Genomic DNA, 9,011 nt, shown 5'->3' on the forward strand with positions numbered 1-9,011 from the left:
ATCTTTTTTATATCCAAACTTTTGACTGCAGTGTATGTACTTTTCATTCTTCTTTTAAACTTTAATCCATTTTTATTTAACCACTTTTTATCCATTTCCAGTTTTATTTGTTTTCCTTATTTAATTTTTAGTCTTCTATTTAGTCGTTTTCTTATCTTTGTTTATATGTTCTTAAACATATGTTCTTTCACATTTCTCACTCTCACGTAAAGCGTTTTATGTTGTATGAAATTGCTATATAAATAAACTTGATCTAATCATTTTCATAGGTGTCCGAGAACAAAAGACGGTACCAAAAAGATGGATTTGATCTGGACCTCACTTATGTCACAGGTTTGATTGCTTTTTGTTGTAGTTGGCAGAAATATAGCCATTTCATTTCATCTTCATGTTTTTTTCTCTTTAATTTTGCATCAGATGTATCATTTTAAATTCATTTAAAACATTATAAACAACATCAAAAGGAATTAATTTGCTAACCAAAGTGATTAATCATGGGTCTTCTGTCTCTTCAGAAAGAGTCATTGCCATGTCTTTTCCATCGTCTGGGAAGCAGGCGCTCTATAGAAACCCAATCAGAGTAAGATACATAGTAGTAGTTTACATATTTGAGTCGTTCAGAAAACATTGCAACAATTGTATGATGAATACATAAATGACATTTCAGGAGGTCGCTAGATTCCTGGACACCAAACATCTGGATCACTACAAGGTGTTTAACCTCTGTAGTGAGTAGACGATGATCTCTATCAGATTATTTGACCTTAATTGCTAGTACAGATCATTTTTAAAAGGAGTGATAAATAAAGGTGGCTAATCTGACATCTGGTTTCAGGTGAGAAGGGTTACGATCCAAAGTTCTTTCACTATAGAGTGGAGCGTGTTATGATAGATGACCATAATGTGCCGTCACTCCAGTAAGTGTGCTGTCACCTCAACTGAACATCAAAATATGAATTTTTAGCAAGGTTTGAGGCTTGATTGAAGCTCTGTTTGTTATTAATGCTGTCAGTGATATGCTGCGGTACACGGCCTGTGTTAGGGAGTGGATGGCAGCAGACTCCAGCAATGTGATCGCCATCCATTGCAAAGGAGGAAAAGGTCTGTTGTTTGGTGGTATTCAGTGTTGTTCTGAATATAGAGTCTGTCTGAAGTGTGTAATGGTTGGGTTTTGTTCAATAGGGCGGACTGGGACTATGGTGTGCACGTGGCTCATCGACAGCGATCAGTTTGAGAGTGCGCAGGTACAGTCTGCTCATCCATGTTTACATTTAGAGCCCTTCTCATCCAAGATTGTGTTCAAATGTTCTATGAACCATCTTACAGGAGAGTTTGGACTACTTTGGGGAGAGACGGACTGATAAAAGTATGAGTTCGAAGTTCCAGGGTGTTGAAACTCCCTCACAGGTGTGTGAGACACTGGATTGGAAGCCATGGATCCAACAGTAATCAGTGAATGTGTATATTCTTTTTTATTGATACATTTTCTGTTTGTTTTGCACTTGCAGAGTAGGTACGTCGGTTATTATGAGATCATGAAGAACCAATACAACCGTCAGCTACCACCTCAGAAGAGCCTGAAAATAAAGAGCATTCGAATCCACTCCATCGCAGGTAAGACCCAGCCTGTTATTATAAATATATTACTTATAAAACTTATTAATGTATACATGAGAAATATGCAAAATAATTTAGATATTGAATATGAAAATACTAATATATGTGACCCTGGACCACAAAACCAGTCATAAGTAGCATGGGTATATTTGTAGCAATAGTCAACAATACATTGTATGGGTCAAAATTATTGATTTTTCGTAAATATCATGTTCCATGAAGATATTTTGTAAATTTCCTACTGTAAATATATTAAAACTTAATTTTTGATTAGTAATATGCATTGCTAAGAACTTAATTTGGACAGCTTTAAAGCTGATTTTCTCAATATTTAGATTTTTTTGCACCCTCAGATTCCAGATTTTCAAATAGTTGTATCTCAGCCAAATATTGTCAGATCCTAACATACCATACATCAATGGAAAGCTTATTTATCAGCTTTCAGATGATGTATAAATCTTGTATAAAACCCTTATGACTGGTTTTGTGCTCCACGGTGACATATAGAATAGCAATATATAGTAATACATATAGTTCATATACAGTAGATTTGAAATACATGTAATGTATCCATGCATATTTATTTTATATTAATATTGAATAATATATACAACTTTTATTATTAAAATAAATAATAAATTATGTATGTGTATATATATATATATATATATATATACAGTATATGTATATATTTACATTATATTGAATATGTAATTTAAATTAATTTAAACATATTGAATGTGAAATATGATGCATATATTCATATTGAATTATATTTAATATTAAAATGTATTTTCATGCAACTTAAAGTGAAAATTTGTAAGTAAATATTAAGTAAACAAAGGAAACACTTTGTGTAATTTTCCCGTGGCTGTGGTTGTTGTTCAGGTGTAGGGAAGGGGAATGGGAGCGACCTGAAGGTGAAGATCATAGTGAAGCGAGAGCTCGTCTTACAGTGTGTTTGTGCCAAACAGCAGAACTGTGCGGTACGTGTCTAAAGCTAGACGTGATCGTCGACACTTTTAACACGTTTCTCTGTTCTGTATAATAAGGGCAAAGCTAGCAGCTTTACTAGTGGCGTACCAAAGCACACATTCCACGTCATTCTAATCCTCCTGTCCCGTCCCGTCATGTGTTTTTCTCAGGTGTTTCCTGACACCGGTAACAATGCGGTGGTCATCAGTTTACAGGAAGGGCCTGTTGTGACTGGAGATGTGAAGGTCATGTTTGAGTCCAGTGCTGTAAGTCCTCCACTATTTTAGTATTGAGTTGACCCATATATGTGATGAAGTGTCGGCAGAACATATAAATGTTGTTCACTGTTGCTTGAACTTCCTTTTTCTCTCTCCAGGGTTTGCCAAAGGGTTACGAGGACTGTCCTTTCTATTTCTGGTTTAACACCTCTTTTGTTGAGAACAACAGGTGGGGTTTTTTATCTGTAGTTTTGGAAGTTTTTTTCTCTTCTGAGAGCTGAAATCTTTGTGTTGTTGTTTGTGTTGTAGCTTGTATCTCTCGAGGGAGGAGCTGGACAATCCACACAAATCAAAGACCTGGGACATCTATAAGGAGGACTTCGGAGTGACGTTGTATTTCACAGACCCTTGAGAAGAAAATTCTCTGACAGTGGATATTGTTTACTATTCTTGTCCTTTCGTATAAGTAGATATATCTCTTGAGGTATACTTACAATAAGCTGCAAACTGAAGCCAATGTAAACACTCCACATAAATCTACAGATATATAAGATTTGAATGTGATGTGTAAAAAATGTCATTGTATTTCCATGGTTGTTTTTGTGTGCAAAAAATGTATTGGAAATTCTTTGTTTTTGTACTGTGGTTCTGTTTATCTTTGGCAGCAGTTAAAATTATTCTGTGAAAGAAATGATTCAAAAAAGTATTTACATATCAAACACCTGCTTCCATGGAAAATATGTTTAAATATTTGTTGAGTACATACTGTCATCAGGCATGATCTACTGACTCCTAGTGGTTCTGTCTTGCACTGCGTCACATTTGACATGAGTGGGATGCTTGTATTCAGTGAAACCTATAATGTATTTTCAGCTTGTTCCTATAATGTAGCTGTTATCCTCAACATTTAAATAGAAAAGAGTTCTTTCTGGTTTAAGTTTTGAATTCTTTAGAATATTTATATTTGATAAAGCTTGGTAACGGAGGTCTACTCTGTATTTGTAAATTGAATGCCATATCAATTAATTCAAAAAGATGAGACTTAATTAAATATACAAAACACTACCATTTAAAAGATTTGATTTTTTTGTATTTTTAGATTTTTTCAAAATGCATCTCATGCTCACCGAAGCTGTATTTATTTGATCAAAAATACAGTAAAAACTGCAATATTAAATAATTACAAAACTTTTCTAATTGAATATATTATAAAATGTCATTTATTCCTGTGACGCAAACAGAATTTTCAGCATCATTACGCCAGTCTTCAGCGCCACATGATCCTTCAGAAATCATTCTATGATTTGTCACCTAAACATTTCTCACTTTTATCGGTTGAAAACCGTTGTACTGCTTAATTTTGTGTAATCTGCAATACATTTTTTCCCCAGAATTATTTTATTAAATTTCAAAGGAACAGCATTGATTTGGAACAGAAATTTGTGACATTAACAACATAAATTGCTTTTGATTCATTTAATGCATATTTGCTCAAAATTTACTTTTTCCAACAACATTGTGAACCCAAACTTTTGAACTGTACTGCACAGTTTAAATCTATAAACAAATTACCTTGCAAAATAATTATTTATTAATCTAGACCTTCAGACAATCCATTTCAACATTCATAAAATCCCACTAGAATTGCAAAATAATTTTCAGCAAGTCAGCGACAGTTCACACAGAGAAACATGATCACAGACTCTCTTCATCCTTGCATTAGCAATTAAAACAATTAAGTTGAACGACTTGTGGTTGAATCAATAAACCATTTTCTTTTACAATAAGCCTTCAACAGGCTCCAGTGTGCAAACTATAGCTCAATGCAGGAAGTGATGACACTAAATATAGATATCACTTCTAAAGTGACAGACCACAATCCGATCAAAAGTGACGCAAATCACACTGAACCACATGAGTGAGAATGAGGACTGAGACGTTTGAGCAGTTGTGGTTTTTACACGATTCAGTGAAGTCACTATCTGTCCCACTTTCAACCAGTAATACTTTACTTTGGTTCTCTGCTCTAAAGTCCACATCGTTACAAGAACTGCTGATTTTTTTTAACCCTATCTTGACCAGATACCTTACAGCTTTAAATAATTGTCCATAGCAAGTCAGCTTTTGATGATCTCAAGTACAAACGTAACAAATGCTACAAAAAGTAGTTCAAATGAAAGTGTCTGTGACGTTGGTGTGGTATTAAACCCATTAGAACTCTAGTTTCATATTTTCTCAACACATTGTCTTCCTAACAGAGTGTTTATCTCCGTGTAGCACGTCACACTGCGTTAGAAGGTCGTATCGTCCGCTGTGTAGAAGGCAGATTAGTGACGTCTTGCAAGTGTCTGTGCAGGGCTTTGAGACGTGGCCTTTATGAAAGAGGTACCAGAAGCGCTGGAAGACACGGTCATCATTCTTCATAACTTTGATCAAAGCGTCCATGTCTGATGGGAAGAGTGTGGACAAACCGTAGGCCTTAGACGCGCGGTACAGTAAGGTCCAGGATGGGTTGGGGTCAGGTTTTGAGGGCTGGTTGTTAGCCAGAGTCAGGTTAAGAATAAAAGTCTCGTGATCCAAAACCATGCGATTGCTGCCTGGGTAGTTTCCATCCACGTAATAGACGCGATATCCTGACCATAAAAAAAGCATGTTATAGCAATAAGCTACAATTTTGTGTGAATAACTAAATGGTAAAATAAAAATAAAATAACTACCGGTATATGCTAAAACAAAACATAAATAAATACAATTAAACTAAAATAAAATACAATTTTAAAACTACATAAAACTATGCTAAAATTAAAACAAAAACAAATTAAAATAACTACCTGGCAAGCAAAAAAAAAGTCAGTAATAAAATTATTAAAAAATATATTTCGTAGAAAGCACTATACAATTAATGATTATTTTATCAATAAAGAACAGCATTTAATTGAAACTTTATAACATTAAAAGGTCTTTGCACACAGAGTCCGAAATTTTCGCATGTTAAAAAATAAATACGACCTCACGTTGTGTCAATCATGTTTACACACTGTCTCCGAATGTTTCGTCCGTCATAAAACAATTTGGATCAAGTTTGATTTTCTGCGCTTTGGCATCCGTAGCAAGCATTTTGATAGGAAAGGATGACGAATACAATTTATTTTATTTTTTTATTTTTTTTAAACGCATACGGAAATTTCGGACTCAGTGTGCAACGACCTTAACTGTCTTTACGGTCACTTTTGATTAATTTAATACATAGTAATTAAATACATGGTATTACTTTCTTTAAAATAAATAAATAAACAAATAAATAAAAATACTGACCCCAAAACACAGCTACAATAAATGCAAAAGCAAAAATAAACCTATTAGAATAAACAGACTGATTTTAAGATGAAAACAACAACAACAAAATAAATAAATAAATAAAGCTCAAATAAAATTTGGTAATTTTTTTTTTTCAATTAAATTAAATTAAAAAATAAAATAAAATATCTATCAACTAATATAGTACAGTGAGCACCTGGGTTCAGGTTGACATAAGTGGTCACACTTGGGGCGATGAAAGCCACACTTAGTGGACGAGTCAATGTATCTTCATCATAGAACATCTGAAACTCATCGACATGCGTGTGCCCAAAAAACTGACCAGTTATGGTGCTTTCATATCTGGAAAATGAAATAGGATTATAGGAAGGAACCAGACTGCTTGCTAAAGTGAACCATTAACCACTGCATTACATACACCTCCCGGTACATATGGCAAATGGTAAATACAATTATCTCAAAACCAGGCAGTTACAGTCAACATGACCCATTTTTGCGACAGTATGACACTTGTGATCATAAAAGACACTGTGGAGCTGTTAGAAGACTTTAGGCCACAGTCACGCAGTTGTGTTGATTCAACCACGGGTTACAACAGATAACAGTGAACTCTTGTGTACTGCAGGACGGCCCATACAGTGTGTTCACAGAAAAGTGACTGACCTGTTCACTATATGATAGTAATTCCAACTCCAGTTGCTCAAACAGAGTCCCGGGGGGATGTGACCGATGATGTGGACCTGAGAGAGAAATTACACAAAATTAAAATACTAAACAGAACAAAAAAAACAAAAACAAAACTGCAAACAACAAAAATTCAAGATATTCAAGATAAACCAAGATTTTTGGTTTTGTTTTGAGAAAAATACAAGAATTGTGGATCATCTTACAAAATAATTTGAGTAACATTTAGTAGTAGAAGGATCATTGGCATGATCTAGTATATAATGTCCAAATACAAACAAAAGTTAAAAACTGAAACGGCCTCACATCCGCTTCTAGCTGGTCTGACTCGTGATCAGTTGCCTGGATGTTTAAACACCTCTAACCTACAACCACTAACATTGCAACATTGCAACTGCTGCAGCGAGCAAATGGCTTCAACATTGTTGTTTGTTTTCTTATGTTCTTAATACAAAATAAGAGGTTTTCGGGTTTCTCTGATGTTTGTAAACTTCTCGTACCTTCTCTCCCTTGTTCTCTGACTCTTGTAGTATATTAATGAGCCACTGGAGCTGACCCGCCGGGTCTGTGGAGTTCACCATCAGCCAGTAGTTCTCTCGCGCACAGAAGTTCATGTTCAGGGACACCACCCTCAAACCACGCTCAACTTCACAGGTGTAAAACCCTCCACGCCTAGAGAAGACAAAACACACATTATATATAAATAAATACATAAATAAAGTATGTGTTGATTATGATAATGATAGTAATAATAATAAAATAATAAATAAATTATAAAGTAGTAAAACCACCACAACAACAAAAACAAAATGTTAAGGAAGACATAAATATCTAAATAGCCACATGATATTATATTACAAAAAATAATATAAATAAACAAATAAATAAATATTATTAAATGGTTACATCAAAAACAACTGCAACAACAATAATAATACATTTAAAAATGAGATACATTCCAGGGGGCAAAAATATCAAAATTGCCACATATGTATCAAGTAAATAAGTAAATAAATTATTTATTTAATATTATTATTATTATTATTAATGAGATACATTCCAGGGGGCAAAAATATCAAAATTGCCACATATGTATCAAGTAAATAAGTAAATAAATTATTTATTTAATATTATTATTATTATTATTAATGAGATACATTCCAGGGGGCAAAAATATCAAAATTGCCACATATGTAGTAAGTAAATAAATAAATGATGATTTTATTATTATTATTATTAACAACAAATAAGATAAATTTCAGGGGCATACATCTCAAATATATAATAAATAATAACAAATAAATAAAATTCATAAAAATTATTCAATTAAATAAAAATAATAACTAACAATAATATCATATTACATTACAAATAAAAATAATAAAATATAACTAACAACAACAATAATAACAATAATAATTTGATTGTGTTTTTATCAGTGAAAATACTCAAAATGTGATGTTAATTAATGTGACAGATTTAGCCAAACTAACTTTTGTCTTTTCCATCAGTACTTTACCGTATCGTCTCCAGGGCTTCCTTTGGCAGCCAGGGTGCCCACTCCTCAGCCATGGTGTCATAAAGCCAGCGGGACGACCGATTGCCATGTACAAACGGAGGAGGGAAACTATTCACCGGAGTGCTCTCGTGATTCCCAACCGCTGGGTAAACGGTTACATTAGGCCCCAGGTGTTTGTGTAGGAGTCTAGTGATGGTGACAAGCTCGTTCAGCTGTTGTGCCCAGGTCTGAGACCAGACGTTGTGTGCTGGAATGTCTCCTGTCCAGTAAACCCAATCCCACGGCCCAGATTTGGCTACGTTTTGGAGAAGGTTCTCCACTGTGCGCAGAGGCAGGTCACAGTCGCCATACGTGCCCCAGTATCCGGCTCCAGTGTGCTTCCAACTGGCCCTTCCAGAGTGATTTCGACAGCACAGTGGCATCTTACAGTCCACAAGACTGCCTTCGGCGTACTCCGCATCCCAGTGGATATCCGTGAGGAAGAGGATTCGGCTCTGTGAAGAGCCCGGTTTGGGAGGGGTGGGCGGTTTAACAGGGGGTTTGGGGACCTGCGGCAGGGACACATTCCAGGGGGCATAAATATCAAAATGGCCACACGTAGGTCCAACCAGTAGAGCGCAAGCCTCCGAGGGCCAGAGGAAGGACTCCTGGAGCGCACGGATGAAATCGTTTCGGAAGAG

The 9,011-nt window shown here is 35.0% G+C and overlaps 2 protein-coding genes across 4 annotated transcripts in view; one reads left to right on the forward strand and one right to left on the reverse strand.

Moving 5' to 3' along the window:
* The window catches only part of tpte (transmembrane phosphatase with tensin homology), an 8,686-nt gene extending 4,849 nt beyond the window's left edge, over nucleotides 1–3,837 (forward strand). For all 3 annotated transcript variants that reach the window (XM_016481422.1, XM_016481424.1, XM_016481423.1), the window contains exons 9-20: nucleotides 270–333; nucleotides 516–580; nucleotides 668–728; nucleotides 836–917; nucleotides 1,013–1,101; nucleotides 1,183–1,244; nucleotides 1,327–1,407; nucleotides 1,509–1,614; nucleotides 2,506–2,603; nucleotides 2,763–2,858; nucleotides 2,969–3,039; nucleotides 3,120–3,837. In XM_016481422.1, the coding sequence (XP_016336908.1) occupies nucleotides 270–333; nucleotides 516–580; nucleotides 668–728; nucleotides 836–917; nucleotides 1,013–1,101; nucleotides 1,183–1,244; nucleotides 1,327–1,407; nucleotides 1,509–1,614; nucleotides 2,506–2,603; nucleotides 2,763–2,858; nucleotides 2,969–3,039; nucleotides 3,120–3,222 (978 nt within the window). In that variant the 3' untranslated portion in view covers nucleotides 3,223–3,837. The remainder of the gene's footprint in view (nucleotides 1–269; nucleotides 334–515; nucleotides 581–667; nucleotides 729–835; nucleotides 918–1,012; nucleotides 1,102–1,182; nucleotides 1,245–1,326; nucleotides 1,408–1,508; nucleotides 1,615–2,505; nucleotides 2,604–2,762; nucleotides 2,859–2,968; nucleotides 3,040–3,119) is intronic.
* A 244-nt stretch (nucleotides 3,838–4,081) lies between these two features.
* Nucleotides 4,082–9,011, reverse strand: part of smpd1 (sphingomyelin phosphodiesterase 1) — a 6,125-nt gene continuing 1,195 nt past the window's right edge. Inside the window, 5 exon segments of the mRNA XM_016481427.1 lie at nucleotides 4,082–5,443; nucleotides 6,325–6,470; nucleotides 6,792–6,868; nucleotides 7,313–7,484; nucleotides 8,332–9,011. The exon segment at nucleotides 8,332–9,011 is cut by the window's right edge and continues 3 nt beyond it. Coding sequence (XP_016336913.1) covers nucleotides 5,046–5,443; nucleotides 6,325–6,470; nucleotides 6,792–6,868; nucleotides 7,313–7,484; nucleotides 8,332–9,011 — 1,473 coding nt within the window. The 3' untranslated portion in view covers nucleotides 4,082–5,045.

Source organism: Sinocyclocheilus anshuiensis, unplaced genomic scaffold, assembly GCF_001515605.1.
Source record: "Sinocyclocheilus anshuiensis isolate Anshui unplaced genomic scaffold, SAMN03320099.WGS_v1.1 scaffold741, whole genome shotgun sequence".
NCBI classification, from domain to species: Eukaryota; Metazoa; Chordata; class Actinopteri; order Cypriniformes; family Cyprinidae; genus Sinocyclocheilus; species Sinocyclocheilus anshuiensis.